The 21,847-nt window shown below is 37.2% G+C and overlaps 4 protein-coding genes across 4 annotated transcripts; 2 read left to right on the plus strand and 2 right to left on the minus strand.

Annotated features, from left to right (window-relative positions):
* Positions 1–1,324: 1,324 nt before the first annotated feature.
* On the minus strand, positions 1,325–1,816 carry LOC137712312 (uncharacterized). The gene has a single exon (XM_068451412.1). It carries the CDS (start codon positions 1,814–1,816, stop codon positions 1,325–1,327), a length of 492 nt encoding a protein of 163 aa, XP_068307513.1.
* Positions 1,817–1,849: 33 nt separating this feature from the next.
* LOC137712313 (uncharacterized) lies at positions 1,850–2,482 on the minus strand. Its single transcript, XM_068451413.1, has 2 exons — positions 2,357–2,482; positions 1,850–2,167 (listed from the first exon to the last, which is right to left on the minus strand). Exons 1-2 carry the CDS (start codon positions 2,480–2,482, stop codon positions 1,850–1,852), a joined length of 444 nt encoding a protein of 147 aa, XP_068307514.1.
* A 4,674-nt stretch (positions 2,483–7,156) lies between these two features.
* Positions 7,157–11,295, plus strand: LOC137713263 (sialyltransferase-like protein 2). The gene is made up of 12 exons (XM_068452552.1): positions 7,157–7,556; positions 7,652–7,725; positions 7,958–8,047; positions 8,332–8,409; positions 8,607–8,707; positions 8,792–8,984; positions 9,066–9,156; positions 9,232–9,296; positions 9,426–9,580; positions 9,677–9,758; positions 10,048–10,157; positions 10,654–11,295. Exons 1-12 carry the CDS (start codon positions 7,469–7,471, stop codon positions 10,838–10,840), a joined length of 1,314 nt encoding a protein of 437 aa, XP_068308653.1. The 5' UTR covers positions 7,157–7,468; the 3' UTR covers positions 10,841–11,295.
* A 4,950-nt stretch (positions 11,296–16,245) lies between these two features.
* On the plus strand, positions 16,246–19,602 carry LOC137713600 (uncharacterized). The gene has a single exon (XM_068452923.1). It carries the CDS (start codon positions 16,529–16,531, stop codon positions 17,453–17,455), a length of 927 nt encoding a protein of 308 aa, XP_068309024.1. The 5' UTR covers positions 16,246–16,528; the 3' UTR covers positions 17,456–19,602.
* Positions 19,603–21,847: the final 2,245 nt, after the last annotated feature.

The following is a 21,847-nucleotide window of genomic DNA, read 5'->3' on the forward strand; positions in this document are numbered from 1 at the left end:
TAAGTTCTGTCTTCCATATTCCATAATATTCCACTAAGTTCAGGAGAATTTCACTAATTTGAGTAAATGGGTAGTCTAGGCAATTAATCATCATTATCTCCTTCTATTGGAACAATGAGAGCATCTCCAAGCTCTCCAGCTAGCAAAGCCACACGTATAAAAGCAATTTATATCAACTTTTCCATGACAAGTCAGGTGTCTAAACTTAAAAGATAATTGTCATTTATTATACCAGCTTACTTTAGAAGAAGATAAAATGAAGATATATAATTAGGTCCACAGCTGACTTGCTATAGGTCGACACTTTCTAAATCTGTTATGTCCCATGAAAAAAGGCACTTGGCAAACTTAGCTCCGTATATATGTGGGAATAAACTTTTATGTAACTAAAGACATTGCGTAGTGTATCTTTTAAATATGTGGTAAATATTTATCAAACAAATAAAGTCAAATAGTAAAAAAAAAATATTTTAATATAGGAGATATCCCACCAACATTGATGACAGGTTAGGTCATCTCCAATCGAAGGATTCAGAGCGTCAGAGGGCCGAAAATAGTCTGAAAACTATCTCCAACCAAGGGCTAGGGCAAAGGGCTCGTGGGGCCCATGAGATCTGAAAGGGCTAAAGGGCTGGCTGGATTTTTTTTTTTAAATGTCGGTTTTGCTGTCGGTTATAACCGACATAAATAAAAGAAATAGTGTCGGTTATAACCGACACAAATAGCTATGGAAAATTTTGAATATAATGGCTAGCTGACGTCAACTAGCCGTTATTTTTTATTTTTTTTACAGTTTTATTTATTTATTTTTATTTATAAAATTTTTCCTATAACTTCTATTTTACAAAATTTGTTTCATACATTTTTTTTAATTCTATTTTTTCCCTATAACTTCTAGTTTACAAATTTTGTTTCTATTTTTTTTAAATTCCATTTTTTCCTATAACTTCTATTTCACAAAATTTGTTTCATATTTTTTTTTAAAATTTTTTTCCTATAACTTTTTTTTTAATTCTAGCTTTTTTCCTATAACTTCTATTTCACAAAATTTGTTTCATATTTTTTTTTAATTCTATTTTTTTCCTATAACTTCTATTTTATAAAATTTGTTTCATTTTTTTTAATTCTATTTTTTTCCTATAACTTCCTAAGCCATTATACAACATTAAATTAAATTAAGTAACATGAAACAACATTAAACAATATGAAACAACATTAAATAACATTAACCAACATAAAAATTATACAACATAAAAAAAACATTTAACAGCATGAAACTTAAACAACATTTTTAAAAATATTTAACAATATAAAACTTAAACGCCTACTCCATGCTTCTTTTGGCCCAAAGATGTGCAACAAGATCCTGTTGTAGGTAGTTGTTTGTGGTACGAGAACGTATCATTCTATAGCGCCTCATGTACTCATTTATAGAGAAACTACCAGTTCTTGGATTGAAAGGTAAATTAAGCCCATCATATATTTTTGCACGAGCCATTCTTGACCTATTTGGATCTTCTTGGTCATCATCGGACTCTACATCAATATACCCATCTCGCTTATCCTCCACTATCATATTGTGTAATATGATGCAAGACATCATGATGGAGTTCAAATTTTCTCGACTCCACCCTCTTGCCAGTTCACTGATGATCTTCCACCGTGTTTGTAGAATACCGAAAGCTCTCTCAACATCTTTATGGTATGCCTCTTGGTGTAAGGTAAACAACTTTTCCGCCTCATTCCTAGGGTTTGGAATTGCTTGGACAAGTGTCGTCCACTTTGGGTAGATGTCATCTGCCAAGTAATGCCCCATATTGTATTGATGGTCGTTGATTTAGTAGTCAAGTTAAGGTGCTTTACCTTCCGTCAAGCGATTGAAGAAGGGTGCATGCCCAAGAACTATAATGTCATTTTGGGATCCAGGGACTCCAAAGAAAGCATGCCAAATCCATGTGTCATATGAGGCAACTGCTTCTAACACAACAGTTGGCTTTCTCGACCTTCCGCTAAAGCCTCTTTGCCATCCAGTGGGACAATTCTTCCAATCCCAATGTATGCAGTCTAATGACCATATCATGCTCGGAAACCCACGGTCTTCAGCTTTGCGAATGAGCTGATTCAGACCTTCTTGATTTGGCTCGCGAAGGTACTCGTCTTTGTAAACCTGAACAATTGTGTCACATAATTGTTCAAGAGTATCAAGGCATGTAGACTCAAACATACCATGGGTTTCATCCATCGAATCAGATGGGGAGCCATAGGCCATCATTCGAAGTGCAACAGTAACCTTCTAATGAGGTGAGAAACCAGGGCGGCCTACTCTGTCCTGCTTTTGTCGAAAGTATGGATTGACCTGTTGGACATCACGAAGTAAACGCTTGAAACCATGACGCCTCATCCGGAAGCGACTTCTGAAATCATTTTCTGTGTACACTGACTTGGGGTTGAAGTAGTTATTCATTAGATTGACATGCATCATCGCTCTGTTTCGTGGTTTGTAAGAGCGACCAGCAACAGAGCCACCCCATTAAAGTTGTTCCTTAGTTGGCTGACACACCATGACCGCAGCCATGGCTGCTGCTTTGTTTTGTTTGTTGTGCCTTACTTGAACTTCTTCATCAGACTCCTCATCTTCTTGTCTCATTTGCGCCCATTTTTCTTCCAATTTGGAATTGGATGAAGGCCCCCAGTTGGAATTCGAAGAGGATCCAAAGTTGGAATTCATTGCAAACTTGAATTGAATGAGATTGAATTGAAATAGATTGAATTCAAAGTTGTGTGAATTATAGCCCAATATCCACCCTATTTATAGAAAGAAAAAAATTCAAATCCAACGGCTAGCTGACGTCACTTAGCCATTGGGTTTGAATTTAAGTTGTAGTTTTTAAATAATAAATTATGTTTGGCCCTTTGGCCCTCGGTTGGAGATGGAGGCAAATATGATCATGTACTGTTCATTAAAATATTAATATCCTGGAGGGCCAAAGGGCTAAAATGAGTCTTCTGGCCAGCCCTCGGTTGGAGATGGCCTTAATGTCTTTTGTTATGTCCCCAGACTAAACGGTACGCCAAAACAGAGTTGGTAACTCCAAAATATAACACATTCATAGGAGTTCAATACAAATTAGGGTTACAAACCTTTACTCGCTTTCCACTAAATATCAATCTTTTGGGATATGAAATTCAATTTGAAACTCATATTTAATAAAAATAGATGACGACATCTAATGTTATAATATTTGTATCAAAAATTGTTTGCTAATCAAGCTTTATAAAAAAAATGTAATTGGTTGTATGAGGCCGTGGAGTTGGATGCTAGACCAACAAATGCACACCCTCTATACCCCAGAAAACTAATAAAACACCATCACCGCGGATCACCATCGTCACCATTTGATATGTGATGTGGATGCACATATACATAACACATCCCATGCAAACACACACACGCAAATAGGATTGACAAGGCCAAACAAGAGGGATATATAATTTGTGTACCAATCAAGAGCTTAATTAATAATTAACATAATTCGCGTGTTCATATTGGCTAGCAGTGCAATCATAGATATATGATTACTTGGACTCTCACTTTCACGACCTCTAAATTCTAGAGTGATCTATATTAGTCAGGTGTAGACCATCATGCCAGCCCAGATAGATGTATACACATCAATAAGTTTGACTTATGATCTCAGCTAGCTAGTCACTTGAAGTAGAAGTCACTTAATTTGATTTCAATAATTTTCTTCTTTCTCTGGGCAATTATCGACATCAATAATCATGATTAAATTATTTACAAACTAGAAAGCTGCTTCTAGCAATTTATGCCACTTTGAATCGATGGATCGCGTGTGTGTGTGTGTGTGTGTGTGTGTATCTATTTTGGTTCGACAAATGATACAATCAATGACATGCATACATAACTATCTATATATGTATATACTAAACATATATAATTTCTCATCAAGCCAGATTAATAATGGACATCAATAATAATTAGATTATGCAGGCAAAAATCAAGTTGCCAATTAATGGAGATGATCAAGGCGTGATAATTAGGAGGCAATGAACATCACAAGTTTCTCATTTAAAAGAAATTTTTTTTTTTTACAAGTTTCTCATTTTAACATATTTAGTTATGAAATTTGTCAGTTTTAATACTATTAAGGATAATGCTTGCATTCCTTTCTTGAGATGAATTTATTCCCCCATTACGAGTATTTTAAATTTCATAATCAGAAGCATTCAATTTCTTAATCTTCATTTGAAGATCACCCATACAAAAAATCATTTTAATCAGAGATCATTTAGTCAGTCAAATGTATAGAATAAATTGACGGTGTAGGTATTAAGTAACATATTTATGATAAACTATCCATTTATTTGATATATTTGGATGATTAAACGATCTCCAATTCAAATGGTTTTTTGTAGGAGTGATCTTCAATAAAGATTAGGTATTAAACGATTCCATGGCCAATCGTTAATTTGATTTGATCAAGATACGTTATTTACAAACAGGAGATATGTGCACCTCCGCATAGAATATGCTTAAGTATTATCCTACGATTAATGCGGCAAAACTTAGAACATGGTGTGTGTAGAAATGCAAACACAAATTGACCACTACTTCCGGGAAAGATCGCAAGCAAGACAAGAAACATTGTTGCCGATGTTATCTGGTTTGCTTGTCACAAACAAACCAAAGCTTACAAATAAAGACTAGCTAGCTCGACTAAAACCCTAAAGGCGCATTCACTCAACAATATTCCTGCAACCACTCTCTGCCTTTCAAAGATAAGGACGTTAAAGACCAAACTAAGCACAATGGTTGGGGCGGTGCATGGGGGACCCCAGGGTTCAGGCCAGTGGGGCCGAGAGCTCGACCGTGGCCCCCACATATATAGCCCTACGTGAAAGCAAAGCTGCATGCGAAGGACCCCTTGGCCATTGAATGGCATTGTCCCTTTTGTCTATGGATGAAGAGGAAAGAAGGTGACACTGATTTAATAGGGTGGTGTCCATATCTCTCTTTGCATCTAAAGGGCATGGGCAATTTGGGCATTTGCCCGAAAAGTGGACAAGGAATTAGGATTTCGATTATTCCAATTGGTTTTCTATATTTTTTTTTCATGCATTCTTGTAAATGCAACAACAAAATTGTTCTATGATATTTTTTCTTTCTTCGTTTTAAAAACGGCCTACCAAATATTATTGATGGTTAATATGTAATTAATGACATAACGAGATCCTTGAACACAAAGCTACATTTTCCCATAAGAATGTGGGCACTAGGCCCCCCTTTGTTTTGTTTCAACATAACAAATTTTGGTTTTCTTTTAGCTAGAAGACTGAAGACGGATAAAATATTTTGGACTTTTGATTATGTGATGTTGGTACCATCTCAAATTCAACAACTCATATTCCAAAATTTTACTTGTTTATGTTTAGCTTGGTATGAACCTCATTCACTTACAAACAAACCACATTAGTTGGTATTGATAGATGTGATCGTGGTGTCACTTAATAATACAGTCTAATGGTATTCCTATTTATTTGTATGTGAGAGGTCTTAGGTACGAGCTATAGGAATAATGAGTTCAATACTAATTTATTCCTCTCTCATTTTAATATGAATATATTGTTGTATCAAAAAAATGTTGATGTTCATTGTGGTACACAAAATCCTGATGGATTTCTTTTGTATATTTTACTTTGGTACAGTAAAAGCTCGAAGCCTTATTTGTTTTTCCTTGTATTACTTTTAAAAACTAATGAGGCTGTGTGGTGTGCAGATCGAGCAATGAATAAGCTAACTACATCATTATGGTGAATGCGGGCGTGCCAACTCATGACCGAGCTCAGTCGACGAGTAGAATAGATGTGATGGTGGTGTTGAATGCACTGTTGACTTCTGTACTCAAGCAATCACAGCCGAGGAAGGAACGCGTCACAGCCTTAGGCTTTAGAACCTGAAGACAAGGTTGCTTAAATCATTGCAAAGTTCAGGATCTCCTGCACCAGGTTCAACTGCCTCAACTATATTTGTGAAAATATAGATGTTCTGAATCGATATCAAGCTGTATGTACACATGCACTCAAAAGAGATAAGTGTCTTTGAATGTTGTTCGACCATTTGAATGCCGAACTTTGAAGTGCACTTGAGAATAATCAATCATAGAACACTTCACTCGGCTGGGAACCTAATGAAGTGACCTCGTTCGGCTAAAAAATCAAGTCTCCTCGTTGGCTGAAACTTGGATAGATAACCAATAAACTTGAAATAATGTACAGGAGAATTAGGATAATTGGTGTTTTTCTCAGAACATGTGACAAGTGTCTCGTGTACAGCGTTTGAGTGCTCAATTTCATACGCGGCAATTCCACCAAGATCTCTTCTTTAGTTAGGGGAAGAATCTGTACGAATTGGATTTTTTGAGGAACATATCCATAGAGAATTGTTTGTTGAGTTAAAGGTCATTTTTCTGTTATAAAGCACCTTGGATTTATAGGGATGAATTTCGTGATGACCAAGTCTACCGAAGTAGAATCCCAATAGGACTATGATTTTTCGGCACACATCAAGATATTGTTGACATTTTCTCATCATAACCCTATCCTGCCGAAACCTCATCTCTATCAGACCTCGACCTTTTTTACTTGAACTAGGACTCTGAACTTAGTCCTCTTATGCATTCGATTCACTTTTTATCTGATCATTCACATGTTTTGATTCTTCGAATCTTACCAGAATATGTTCTGATTCTTACCAATTTGGATTCAATCAAGACTCGACCGAGCCATGCCTAGATCTAATACTTTAAAAGCCCTATCTCAGCTATGACTCGATCATATTATATATTTCTAAGCTAGGGCCATAGAAATCTCCATTGGGCCGAGAATCACAATCTTTCAACTAAATTATCTCTCTTCGTCCCAAACCCAGTATTTCAAGCCCAAACACATTCCACAGAAAGCATTCGAACTTTGAACTAGCATAATTCTAACCTATTATCCTCCCCCTTCAACACTGAAGCTAAAAAAATTAATCTAAAACTCGAGCAGCCCATGCATCATAGCTGGAGGGTTTCGAATTGGAAAATATCTGACGGAAGAATCAAATCATCAAAATATTCTCGTAGGCTCAAATCTCCTTACAATTTAGCTTAGTTTGAGGTGTCATGGGCTTTTAGGCCCATACATCAATTAAGTTCAAAGTCGGGCCTGGAAATCTGGGCCGCAATGAACTGGGCTACGTACAACTGCAAATACGCGGGTCTTCTTTGTTCTTGTTTCCTGTTAGTCGGAGCTCTGTAAGCACAAGGAGCAAGAAAGCAAAGCGAGTTCTTCTCGAGATCCAGAGCTCGCTCGCTCAGAGTCAGAGGTAGCGTTTCCAAAGCAAATCTTCAAATTATCAGAAACTCAGAGCTGCGCGTCGCCAGAAAGTTTGAATCTTGTGAAGCCGATGAGGCTTTTGCAGTTGGCGTTCGTGGTTTCTGTTCTGTTCGGATTGGTCGCCATTCTCATCTACATCATCGGCGTCTCCGATCTCTGTATGCTTATCTTTCTCCTTCTCTCTCCTGTTTCTCTCTCTACAAGTGTTGAATTTGTGTATGTTTATGTGTGTGGTTTCAATTCTGTGGTGCAGATGAGACGCATCGACTTACGGAAGAAGATGAGGAGGCGCTGCATTCTTTGCGCACCGGTTTCCAGAAGTGTGTGGTGAGCCTTCTGGACTTTCTATTATATATGTACTGATATCAGTTGACATTCATTTTTCTTTTTCTTTTTTTTTTTTTTGGATTTTTTAGTGTATATACTGTAAAATTTGCATGCTTTTGCTTGGTAGAACATGGTAATTTATGTTGAATTGAGGTACTACAAAATGGGTTTTGTTTGTGTTGTCAGAAATGTTGTAAGGTTGGGATGTCATATTAATATGATTGTGATGCAGGCTGCAAATGGATTAGGTTTGAAAGCCGCGCTCGGCAAAGATTACTGTCAAGTCACAATGCAGTTTCCTGCTGACACCATTCCTAAATGGGTGAGTTCTTTTTCCCGGTTGAAATGTTCTGCATTTGCGAATGAGATTTTATCGACAATTGCGTGTATTTGCCATTTGAGTTGGGAATAGGGATAAGATACCATAATCTTTAAAATGAAAAGAAACGGTGGTAAACTCCGTTTTCTATTGATTCATGGTCTCTTCAAGCAATACTCTTTAGAAGTTGGAATGTCTCGGCATCTCTTTGGGAGATGATTTGGTTGTAGACTAATTTGAGTTGCTCCCGTGGGCTTATCTATTGTCTGAATTTTATGTGTAAACAGAAGGATACCAAAACCGGTGAGCTTGAAGGATTATCATATGAGTTTAATCTTTGTGAGGCTGTGGCTACATGGGAACAGGTTAGCTTTCTATCATTTGTAGAGATTTGCAAAAGACTTAAGAACTGAGATCTTTCATTACTATGTCATCAATTGAAACATGCAACTTTGCATGTGGAAATCAATTTCTTCCTTTTTATATCTACCTTTTCAATGTTAGGTTTGATTATGTTTTATGCTTTACAGTTGATTTGTTATTCAGTGATTTGATTGCTCAGGTGCGGAATAGTACCACAATACTGACCAGGGAGTTCATTGATTCTTTACCAAATGGATGGGAGGATTATGCGTGGCGTAGGATTAATAAAGGAGATCGCCTGTTAGTACTGTTCATGATACTAGTTTCAGAATGAATAGTTATTGGATGAGCATGTAGTTGATTAACTGTATTTCTATATTGCAGCAACCGCTGTAAGAATAAAACATTATGCGTGGAAAAACTTTCACTGGTACTCCCTGAAACACCACCATATGTTCCACGGATGTTTCGCCGATGTGCTGTGATTGGAAACTCAGGAGATCTTTTGAAAACAAGGTTTGGGAAGGAGATTGATGGTTATGATGCAGTTATTAGAGAAAATGGTGCACCAATTCAGGTCAAGCAAACTCTAGTTTAGGAGTATGGATAGTGATGTTTACTTGACTTTGAGAAAACTTCTTACCTTGTTCTTCTGCAGAACTACACTGATTATGTGGGGAAGAAATGCACATTTCGGCTTCTTAATAGGGGATCTGCTAAAGCTCTTGATAAAGTCGTGGAGTTAGATGGTATGATAAATGGTCCACATCGTTATAAATAAATATGGCATATTTACTGGAACACTAAGTATAAAATTCTTGCAGAGTCAAGAAAGGAAGTATTGATCATCAAAACAACAATTCACGACGCTATGAACCAGATGATTCGGGTTTGTATATTGCTATTCAATAACATGATGTCTTAACACTCAAACCAAGTACTTGTTGCTGCATATGTTTTCTTTACCTGCAATGAGTACTGATGTTTTGTTTGTACAAATTTTGATTACCATCTGCAGGAAATTCCAATAAAAAATCATGTATATCTCCTGCTAGGTGCATCCTTTGGTTCTGCCGCAAAAGGAACTGGGCTCAAGGCTCTTGAATTTGGGCTCTCTATATGTGACTCAGTCGATATGTATGGTTTCACTGTAGATCCAGGATATAAAGAATGGTAAAAGGAATTCCCTTCTGCTCCTGCTGCCAACATGCCCTACTTCACAATTTTAAAATGTTTACCTGATAAAGGATCTTGAACATACTTTTTCAGGACTAGATACTTCTCAGAAGCTCGACAAGGCCATACTCCTCTACATGGTAGGGCATACTACCAGATGATGGAGTGTTTGGGTGTAAGTGTTTTATTTTCTCCTTTTGTCATTCCGTAATCTGCATAAGCAAGCAATATTAGTAGAAGTTTCTTGAAAGTGCTATGGGGGAAGAAACCTCCTTTTATGGATCCCAGATGGTAACAGTTTTAGCCTATTCAAATAAGTTTTAAGTGTACAGAACTGTAGCGTCTCTTGTTTGTCTATTTGAGAAAAGTACTTACCTCTTGTGCTTATTTTCTGAGAGAAACGGTTTATGTGTAGTGGGTAATTTTTCTTATGTTATTAATACGTTTTTTTTTCTCTTGTTAAGCTTATCAAAATTCATTCGCCTCTTCGAGCTGATCCAAACCGTGTTGTCCAATGGGTACCAGAACGAAATTTAGTTACTGCTGCTAGAATTGCATCAGAGAAATTGTTGAGGTAACTTAAAAATTTTATTTACTTTTTAATGAAAAAAGTCAAATTGATTCTTTAAAATGTGCAACTATTATTGCGACCTTGAGTTCAAGGTTCAACCAAGATTGAGTCATATATCTTTACGAATCTCATATATCGCTATTACAGTTAGGAACTTCTGATGCAACCCAACAATCCCATCCCAGTCAGCGGATATAAGTCCTATTGCTTGTAGTCAGCTGGCTCATTGCTACTGACTATCAATAAAACTCATGAAATAAGTTAATAAATAGGGTAAGAGAAGAGGTTCTATTACATTGATGGAACTTAAAAAAATGCAAGTTCTCCTCAATATCCGGTTGTTTATATAGGGAACTTGTATTCGTCACCTGGTGCTCTATCTTTCCTGTACATTTCTGATTTTTAGTTCTGCATTGTATTGCAACGGTTTTCTATTGCAAGTATTTGATTATATTGTTCCACTTAAAAGTGTTAATTATGCTTTTGTTTATGACTATAGGAGAGTTGGAGCAGGGTATGTAGATCCACTGCGTATGTGTTCAATTGTAAAGAAGCAAGTCAAACTAAAGCTTACATCATTTCTAAGTCTAAGAAAGGCCGCAATAGACCATCAGAAATATGTGAAAAGTGCAACCATGTACCCTCTGGAGCGTAGTCCTCGGCATGGTATGCTTTGCACTGTGTGAACCATTTAAAGTTGAGGTTCCTCAGCCTCCCTTGCACCGAAGCAACTAGACAAATCTGTCAACCCAATTTCTTGGGTCCAAGCGTCATAACTTAAGCTAATGTACGTAGAAAAGAGTGGCAGCTCAAAATTGTTCAGGAAGAAGATCAACACCCAGCCTACTCAATGTAGAGTTTTGAAAGAGTTGTAAGTTTCTTGCGGCCCTGCATTTACATGATTTTGATTTTTCCATAGCCAAAAAGGAAAACATTAGGATGAGATGTGAAGATTCAGTCCGTCGCATCGGTTCACAGATTGTTTTTCGGAATTAGCAGTGTCGTATGTGAGGGTTTTACAAACGATTCTTTGGACACGAGACAGGTCTGTGATTTATATAAATTGTGTTGTATCTGAAAATTCTTATCCAATAGCTTGTATGAAGGAGGAAAATGGAATTAAAATAGCTTGTGTTATTTATCAAACTTGTGGTGTGTACGCACAGCTCTTTTTCTGACGACATAGTTGAGAGTCCCTGCTGTATTTTTGCTTTTAGATGTACTTGCAGTTGACTGGTTGCAAAATTTGAAATTGTTGTGTTTTGCTACTTTCATGAGTGAGGTATCTAGGACTTTGATGGAGCATTGATCATTGGATTTGGATCCTCACTGGATCCCCTTCTTGGAGATCTTAGGGATCAACGAACTGTTGATAAAAAATCATGTGGTCCCAATTAAATATTTTTTATATTTTTAAAAATAAAATACCATCATTTTACGTGAAAAATATAAAAAAGAAAAACATTGTGATTGCACGATTTTTTATTAATGATCTGTGTTTGTTGATCCCTAAGATCTCTAGGAAGGGAATCCGGTGAGGATCCACATCCTTGATCATTGATGCCTGGCTTTCATTGGGAAAGTTGCTGCAGGGCCTACTCTCTTTCTCTTTTGATTTTCAGTCTTTTGTGAGCTTCTTTAATTGCTTCTTTGCTTACCAATTTCTTGAGGGAATAAAAAAAAATACCTGGCTTTCATGTTTGGGGTTTTTTTTTAAGAAAATTTTAAGGAAAAATTTCTAGCACTGTTTATTTAAACAAAAAATTATATTTTTACACTAAAAAGTTAATCTTGGTACTATTTATTTTACCTCCTATTTTGTCTTTATCATTAAAACTTACCGTTTTCAAATTCTTTTCATTAGTTTTTTTTTTTTTTTTTTTTTCTTTTAAAGATAGATTACAGTTTGACACGTGCTCTTGAAATTTTCTTTTTGTAATATTGTTAAGTGACTAAGTACATGTGTTTCATTATAATAACAATTTGCATGAAACAGAGTCATCATAACGTCTCGATCCAATAATATTATGTCATGTGAAAAAAAACTTACATATAACACAACATTAGTGAATTGAAACATAACATTATGTCGACAGTAAACCCATTGTATATAAATCCTTCTCCCTCTTCATTTAAAATGCAAGGATTGTAGAGGTGTTCTTTTTTAGTTAAATCTAGTTGAATGAAAGAGGGTAGATGGAAAATTAACTCATCCTCTTTCTAGCGTGTATACATCTTGTTTTTGCTGGAATTCACACGTGGCAACACAAGATATGTTGTGTACGTAAGTTTTTCGTAAGAAGGTGAAACTTAAATGCAGGTTCCAGATTTGGTCTATCCTTTAAATTCCATACCTTATCCTTTTACTTGCTTGGGTCTCGATTTGTTTTTGTTCTTTTGTTGGTTTTGGAAAAGAAAGTGTTAATAGTATTTTTAAAATATTATTCTATATTCTTCGTGTATTTTTCTTTTTAAATATAGAAAGTTTGAAGTGTAGAATAATAATTTTGGAGTGCTAATAAGTAATAACAATTCCCTTTGAAAAAAGAGAATTAGTATTACGATTTAATGATATTTAAGTGAAGTTGTTATTCACACTTATTTTTACATTTTATATACTTTTTTTAGTTTTTGACCGTCGAATTGAATAAATTGAAGAATATGAATAGACAAAATTTTTAAGAGTATGTAAAAAGTAAAAATAAGTGTATGCTTAGCACTTTCATATTTTAAAAGTTTTATGTCTGCATATTGGTGATGTTGAGTTTGACATTAGTTTTTTACACAGATTTAAATTAAATTATTATGACTAGTCATTACAAGTTGTACCTAAATATAGAAATACTGCAATTATAGCAATTTATATATAAAATTAGTGTTGATATTTTGTGTGTAGAATCATAATGTCCCTCTTCTAAAGAATAGACTTGACGTACAAACAAAGATCGGAAAAAATCTTGAATGGGACAGGTCCACCAGGCTTCTGCTTTTCTTTGAAATGCAGTGGGACCAGTACAACTTACCATCCAAACTTGGAAACGAGATCATCTCTAGATCTTTTTTGTGAAGATTTCAAGAATCATTAAATTATATCCGTTTATCGTATGTTGTGTAATTAGAAATTATTTTAAATATTTTTATTTAAAATTAAACATGAACATGTAAATTGACCTTACGATGTATGATGAACGGACATGATTTGAGGATCTTTAGAATCCTCACAAAGAGAATCCGAAGAAGATCCTCATTTCAAATTTAGAACCCATCTTGGCCTAGATAATGGATGGATTGGAGGTAATACCAAAAAAGCTAAGGCCATCTCCAATTGATCTGGCCAGAGGGCCGAAAATAGCCCAAAATAACACGAAAACTGTCTCCAACTGAGGGCTAGGCCAAATGGCTTGTGGGCCCCACCGGGACAAAAAAAAGAGAAAAAGGCCAAACGAATGGCCTAACCTAGCCAACCCCAGGCCAGGTTGGATTTTGAATGCAACGACTACTAGTTGACGTCAGTTAGCCGTTATATTTGAATATTTTTTTTTACAAATTAAAAAAAAAAAATTAAAAATTCTTTTTTTTTTTTTTTTCCTATAACGTCCTAAGTCTTTAAACAACATTAAATAACATTAAACAACATTAAACAATATTAAATCACATTAAATCACATTAAGTAACATTAAACAACATAAAAAAAAACATTTAACAACATGAAACTTAAACAACATTTTAAAAAACATTTAACAACATAAAACTTAAACGCTTACTCCATGCTTCTTTTGGCCAAAAGATGTGCAAAAAGATTCTGTTGTTGGTACTTGTTCGTGGCACGGGAATGTATCATCCTATAGCCTCATGTACTCATTTAAAGAGATATTACCAGATATTGGATTCAAAGACAAATTAGGCCCATCATATATTTTTGCACGAGCCTTTTTTAACCTATTTGGATCCTCTTGGTTGTCATCAGACACTCCATCAATATACCTATATCGCTCATGCTCCACAATCATGTTGTGTAATATGATGCAAGACATCATGATGGAGTCCAAATTTTCTCGACTCCACCCTTTTGCATGTTCCTTGATGATTTTTCCATCGTGCTTGTAGAATACCTAAAGCTCTCTCAACATCTTTCCGGTATGCCTCTTGGTGTAAGGTAAATCACTTTTCGACATCATTCGCAGGGTTTGGAATTGCTTAGACAAGTGTCACCCACTTTGGGTAGATGTCATCTGCTAAGTAATACCCCATATTGTACTGACGACCGTTGATGTAGTAGTCAAGTTGAGGTGATTTACCTTCCGTTAGGTTATTGAAGAAGGGTGAACACCCAAGAACTGTCCAGGGACTCCAAAGAATGCCAGATTTATGTGTCATACGAGGCAAATGCCTTTAACACAATAGTTAATTTTCTCGACCTTCCACTAAAGCCTATTTGCCATCCGGTGAGACAGTTCTTCCAATGCCAATGCATGAATGACCCTATCATGCCTCGAAAGCCATGGTCTTCAGCTTTGCGAATGAGCCGATCCAGATCTTTTTGATTTGGCTCATGAAGGTACTCTTATTTGTAAAGTTGAACAATTGTGTCACATAATTCAATAAGAGTATCAAGACATGTAGACTTAGACATACCATATGTATTATCCATCGAATCAGCTGGGAAGGCATAGGCCATCATTTGAAGTGCAATAGTAACCTTCTGATGAGGTGAGGGCGGCCTGCTCTGTCCAGCTTCCGTCAAAAGTAGACTTATTGGACATCATGAAGTAAACGCTCGAAGACATGACGCCTCATCCGGAAGCGACGTCTGAAATCCTCTTTTGTGTGACCGAGTTGGGGTTGAAATAGTTGTTCATTAGATTGGCATGCACCATCACTCTATTTCGTGGTTTGTAAAAACGACCAACAACAGAGCCACCCTATTGAGGTTGTTCCTCAGTTGGTTAACACGCCATGACTGTAGCTATGGCTGCCACATATTATGTGTTGCGCCATGCTTCATCTTTTTCATTAGACTCTTTATCTTCTCCTCTCATCTGCGCCCATTTTTCTTCCAGTTCGGAATTGGATGAGGACCCCCAGTTGGAATCCGAAGAGGATCCAAAGTTGGAATGCATTTCAAACTTGAATTGAAAGAGATTGAATCTAAAGGTGTGTGAATTATAGCCCAATATCCACCCTATTTATGGACATTGGAAGCTAAAGATAAGAAGTGCCACGCGGATAAAAACCCTATCTAACATCCCTACAACCAATTACATCTCGATATGTGACACTCAAAAACTAAGATGTAAAATGATTGAGATTCCTTATCAACAAGAATCTGCAAAGTCACTCAGATATCGACACGTGACACTCGAAATCTGAGACACAAAATTATTGAGATTCCTTATCGAGTTAGTTTAATTATTAAGGTAGTTTAATTTAAGTAACCATATTAATTTAATTAAAATAACAAATTATGTTTGACCTTATATCTCTTTGGCCTCTCAGTTGGAGATGATTTTTTGTCACAGGGCTATGCTTGACCTATGACCCTCTGGCCTCTCGGTTAGAGATGGTAAGAAATATGGCCTGAAACTATTTATTAAAATATTAATTTTTTGGAGGGCTATAGAGCCAAAGAGAGCCCTCTGACCCTCCTTTGGTTGGAGATGGTCTAATAAAAAACTTTATACTGGCCAAAAATAATAATCAGAATACAATTGCGATTTGCACTCCATAAAATTATCGTAAACTTCATTTAAAATGCTAAACAAAAAATTCGACTTTTTTTCTTCTAAATAGACGATATTATTTACAATAAAAAAATAAACGTAAATTCCTAATGAACTAGCAACAAATTTAACTTAAATACATGCAACCAAAAACATTTTTCCATGTGACATTTATGAATTTTTTTATTTGATTGAGAGAGATGATTTCTTGTGGTCAATGGGACATTCCCATCTGATGATAATATGGAGAGAGTGCCACGTGTCACCTTCCTCTAAGACTCCAACGCACCTTCTCTCTCTCGGTCTCTCCCCCCAACCACCCAAATCCAAAGCCACTCATTCACTCACTGAAACCCCTCTCTCTCTCTCTCTCTCTCTCTCTCTCTCACTCTTCCCCCATCAATCACTTCATTTACTTCAAAACCCTCTCTTTCTCTCTCTAGAAACCGACCAAAAGAACAAACTTGTAGGCACAACGCAGGAAAGCGCTACATCCCAAAGGCCAAAGAGCCCTTTTGCTTCTCCCCCCATTTTCCACTTAACAAAAAACACACACAAATTCGGAAAGTTCGAGTCTTTTCGCAGAGAAACTCAAATTCCAGCGAACAAAATTGGATTTTTGGGGTGAAAGAAATTAAATAAAATTCGGAATCCATGGCGGAGATTCAACCGCAGCCAGTGCCTCAGATCAACGGCGGAGGACAGTTTTTGATGGGTTCGTCCGAGACGGTAGGATCGAAGCGACAGCGGAGGCCCAGCGTCCGGTTGGGCGACATCGGAGGAGACCAGCCGTACGATTCGCAGGTGCGCCGCACCACCAAGCCGTGGAGGCTCCCGCCGGACCACCGCAAAGACGTCAATAAGTCCTCAAAGCCTCGACCTTTAACGAATTTAAGCTCCGTTGGGGAATTCCATGAAACCCTAGACGGCGAAGACAGAGAGGCCAATCTCGATAGTGTTGCCATTGGGAGCTGGAAGGTCAAGGACGCCAAGAAACGGGCTTCGAGCGTCACGAAACGGGTCAGATCCAATTGGGTATCTTCCAAGATCGATGAAGGTGGCGGCGAAGGGGACGAGAAATTCAGTGGAGCGGAGGACGTCGATGATGGGTATCATCGCGATTTTGATGTCGAAAACTCGGAAAGCCCGTTGAAAGAGCGGAGTCCAATTCATAGTTCGGAGAATTTGGGTGTGGATGGGCATGCCAATGGAAGGGAGCTGCTTTACCATGGAAGTAGAAGACCCATTAGGACCAGGATTTCGGAGGGTAGGGATAACCATGATGGTATTGAGCTATCCGGGCCGTCGGATAACGATGCCAGGGATTGGAATTGTAGAGGGACAAGTGAGGTTAGAATTGGGAATGAAGGAAGAGGAAGGTGTGGAGAAGATGGGGTTAGGGTTTGGCTCAATGGGTTAGGGTTAGGGCGGTATGCGCCGGTGTTCGAAATTCATGAGGTGGATGATGAGGTATTGCCCATGTTAACATTGGAGGACCTCAAGGATATGGGAGTAAATGCAGTTGGGTCCAGAAGGAAAATGTATTGTGCAATTCAGAAGCTGGGGAAGGGGTTTTCTTGACTTTTGCTTTTGTGACTGTTGGCAAACGAAAAATCGAAAAAATCCTCAGCCATGGCAACGTAAGAGACATGCCTGCAAGTAAAACTGGTTTGAGCTTTTTGGTTATATTTTTTTCTCTCAAATCTCAACTCAGTAGTATTTTGGATAAGTAGATTTTGGTTTTCATTGCACTATTTACTTTATTTTTCATGCTTTTGATGCGGTGCAATTTTGGATCCTTGTACTTCATTTTGGTAGTAATGCTGAACTAGTTATAGTTATCCATTGATCAGAGAACTGTTGTTTTCTTGGTTGTAACCTCTAGGACAGAATGGGTAAAAGAAATGCCTATAATTGGTTAAAGGAAGGATCAATTGGAGTCATTTCGTTTCCGCTCTTCTTATTTCCATCAAGCATGCAGAATAATTTTGAGCTGATGGACAGTTTAATATATATAATGATTTCCCAGGTAGAAGTGTTCTGTTGAATTTAATCTTCCTTATCTATTAGTTACTATGCTGTTAATGTTGTATATAGAAAACTATTGTATCGAATTATAAACCTTTTGGTAGGTTAATGAAATAGCGGCGTTAGGCAAGGAGTTGAATTTGGAAGTCAGTCTGACCTGTTTTGTCGTGGCTAGCAAAGGGAAAGCCTGAAAGTTGTGATTATGATGTACAGAGTTGCATAGTTATCTTCGGACGTTTAACAGTAGATTGAATGTCAGGGGAGGGAATGTTCTCCCGATAGATCCTTCTCGTAGAACCAGGAGTGGGATATAGAGTCCAAGAGGTCATGCGTTGTTGTTAGAATATCCTTGGTTGATGAGGGTTTTAGGGTTAATGCTAAGTTGTTCAGAAGGAAAGGTTGCATTCACCAGTCACAGTAAGGTACATGAATTTGCATAATAACGGGTTGGAGTATGGCAGGGTATTATTTGTGCGTCTCTTTCCATTATAACGGGGATAAATTCACTTGTGAGAGATAGATGTCTAGTATTAGGAATCATGCTTTGAGACCGAATCATCAAAGAGCCGACGATTTGCCTTCTTGTTATACATGTCAAACTAAGTAGCTTTCACTGCATCTTGATTATAATTTTCCATATTTATCTTGTCTAAGTGGTGGGGCTGATACAGACCTCATCTAATTAGACTTGTTGATCTTAAACAAAAACATAAGGTTGAGGTTGCAAATAATGCTGCTGTTTTAGAGTGTACCAGGATTATAACTTGCACTGGTTGGCTGTAGTTTCTCAGTAATTTTCAGGAAGCATGCCTCTGTTCCATCAACAGGAAGCAAATTCGAGTTTTATTGACTAATCTGTACTTACGTGTACAAAATCTGCGAAGTTTCATAACATATGTTGACTTAAGAAGAGTTCAGGGCCATTTCAGCTGAAGTGTACTATAAGTTTGTGTACTTTGCTTGTATAATTGTATTGCATTTTTTCAGAGTTTGGCAGCTCGATCTAGTGAGACCGAGGCATTTCATTAGAGCAGAACCTGCTGATGATCCGAGGTTCAGATCAGGACGGAATTGAATTGCCCTGTAAATCACTGTCCTCCAAGAAGATTGGCTTGGCAACCTCTCTCAAAGAATAACTTATAGCAATGGTCCTTCAACTTTAATCAAATTGAAGCAATGGTCTCTCAACTAATCAAAACGTGTAGTTAAGATCCTTTTCCTCAACTCCGTCAAAATTCTATCAAAATAAGTTATGTTAGAAGGGTCATTGCTACAATTAGGTTAAAGTTGAGGGATCATTACTCTAATTGAGTTAAAGTTTAGAGATTATTTCTCCAGTTGAATTAAAGTTGAGGGACCATTGATACAATTTTTCTTATTTGATTTTTTATATTTGTCCTTTGATTCAGCCTCACATGCATGACACGTGACTCATTTTGACAGAAGTTCTAACGGAGTTGTCGAAAAGTACCATAGTTGCTTGTTTTGATGAGTTGAGGGATCAATGATAATGAATTTTTAATTGAAAAATCATTATTCCATTTAGGTTAAAGTTGAAGGACATATTATGGTCACAAACTTTTGAAATCGAGCAATTTCGTTGTCCTCGTTTCAGGTTGCACTTCAATGTCATCCTTGTTGTCCATCTCTTTAAAAAAGAAAAGAAAAGAATGTGACAAGGTTAAGTTGTTGCTTGCGAACTGCAGCACTTTTTTTTTTCTATGGTCAATGGTAGAGAACTTCATATGTATCAGAGTAATTTTCCTAAGAACTGGTCGTAGGCTTGTAGTACAAGTTAAACTTTTCACAACAGTCATTAAGATTGATCTAACGGCTAAGAATCCCTTCCTGCGGAGAGACTTTTCTAATGTACTATGAGTACACTAAGTCTCAACAATACAAGTGGATGGACATTTGAAAAAATACTTTTTTCTATTTACATTGTGACACTTGGTGTACCGAATCATGTTTTGTACGTTGAAATTTTTTTTCCTTGTGTTCCTAACAACTGGGTCCCATTTTGTCAGATCTACTTGTATTTTGAAGAGCCCAACTTGTTCCCTCCTTCCTCGGCTTCTCCACTTTGTTTCAGTCAACACCTCACAATTTCTATTCTTTGGTTGCATTCATTCATTTTGTGTGCAAATCCTCACCAGCAAGAAATAAACCATGTTAATAAATAACACCTCCCTCCCTCCTTCCTTTGAGCTTCCTCTTCACATGCAAACCCTAATTAATTCAATGCTCGCCAGCAAGAAATGAACTATGTAAATAAATAACACCCCCCCTCCCCCCCCCCCCCCCCCCCCCTTTCTCCCCCTTAAGCTTCATATTCACATGTAAACCCTAATCTCTTGAGTTGTTGAATCATTGGTCTCTTCCTCGTTCCATTCACCAACTTCTTTGAACATATTTGATGTGAGGTTAGCTTGGTTTGCCTTCTACCTCATTCCCATTATTGGAGTTAGCTCCCTCATCTGCGTCTTTCCACACACCCAAGGGAGTGGGCGAATCAAGCTAACTTCGACGATAACAAAGTCGGGGAATGGAACAAGGAAAAGGCCAATGGTGAGCATGAGGGAGAGGGTGCTATGGCGCTGGCGGGTGAGGTTGAGAAGGCTGATGACAATGACTAGTTTACTTTGTTCAAGTGACTTGTATGACCATATACATTTAAGGAATTATGGCTTCCTCTTCACAATTTGTTGATTATAGCTTGGTTCACAGTAGTTCTTGTTCAACAAATCCAAATTTAATTTCGTCCAACATAATGATTTAACTTTGTCCAACATAAGAACTACAGGAACGAAGCTAACTCGTAGTTAAAGAAGTTGCAGTGGCGGAGATCAGTTGTCTTCGCTATTTCCATCAAGCATGCTGAACACAGAATAGTTTTGAACCTTAAACAAATCACAAGGTAAATGCTGCTGTTTTGCAGTGTACTAGGTTTTCAACTCATTAGTTGGCTTTAGTTTCTCAACAATCTTCAGGAAGCATGACTTTGTTCCATTGACGGGAAGCAAATGCGAGTTTCACTGACCAATGTGTTGTGTAATTGTATAGCATTTGTTAGGTCTAAGAATGCCGAGTTTGAGACATACCTGATAACATATTAAACAAATCGAATCAAAGCTGCATCAGTACATCAACTGACTTTCAATCAAAACAGGTGCAATTTTACGAATGGGAGATGGATTCCTAGTAAATACAACAGTGCTGAGTTAGAAACACAACTGGTATTCGAACAAATGGGAGCAGCATCTGAACAAATTTCATCAATACAATTCTACAAAGAAACTCGATATAAAGATTTAATGGTATTGTGCACAACTGTCTTTAAGGCTAAATGCCTCGCATTTTGCCGGTAGGGAAGATCCAGTAGTGCTTGATCTTAATCGGAAGCCTTAACACAATGCGTGGGGTAGACGCTTCAGTTCGATAGTCGGATCAGACTTTGGTTTCTTTGCATTACAACACCTCAACGCCGAGTCCTCCCCTTTATTCAAGTTTGATGGCGTTTCCCTCCTGCTTGTTAGGTTCAGCAGGGAAGTATGTATACCCACCAAATCGCCAACTCGACTGATTACCCGCCAAAAGTGCAAACCAAATTATATCAGACTATTTTTGCACTGAGTCCTACGTCTGCTTAAGAAGATCTGCTCTGCCGTGCGACGCAGATACACATATACGCGCTCTGCCCCTTAACTCTCACAACAGCAACCTGTACGGACATGTTTTTTCTCACTTTCGAAAAGCCAAAAGCGAGAGGTGTTGGTTTTGGTAGCACGTTAAAATCTTATTGTCCATTTTTTATAAGAGTAATTTTTTTTCCTTTCTAAATATAAAAATTTGAAGTACAATAAGATATTTTGAGTGTCAATAATAACATTTTAAAAACAATTTTTTTTCCGATTTTATTATATAATAATGTGTTATATTCAAGTG

Source organism: Pyrus communis, chromosome 13, assembly GCF_963583255.1.
Source record: "Pyrus communis chromosome 13, drPyrComm1.1, whole genome shotgun sequence".
Taxonomy (NCBI): domain Eukaryota; kingdom Viridiplantae; phylum Streptophyta; class Magnoliopsida; order Rosales; family Rosaceae; genus Pyrus; species Pyrus communis.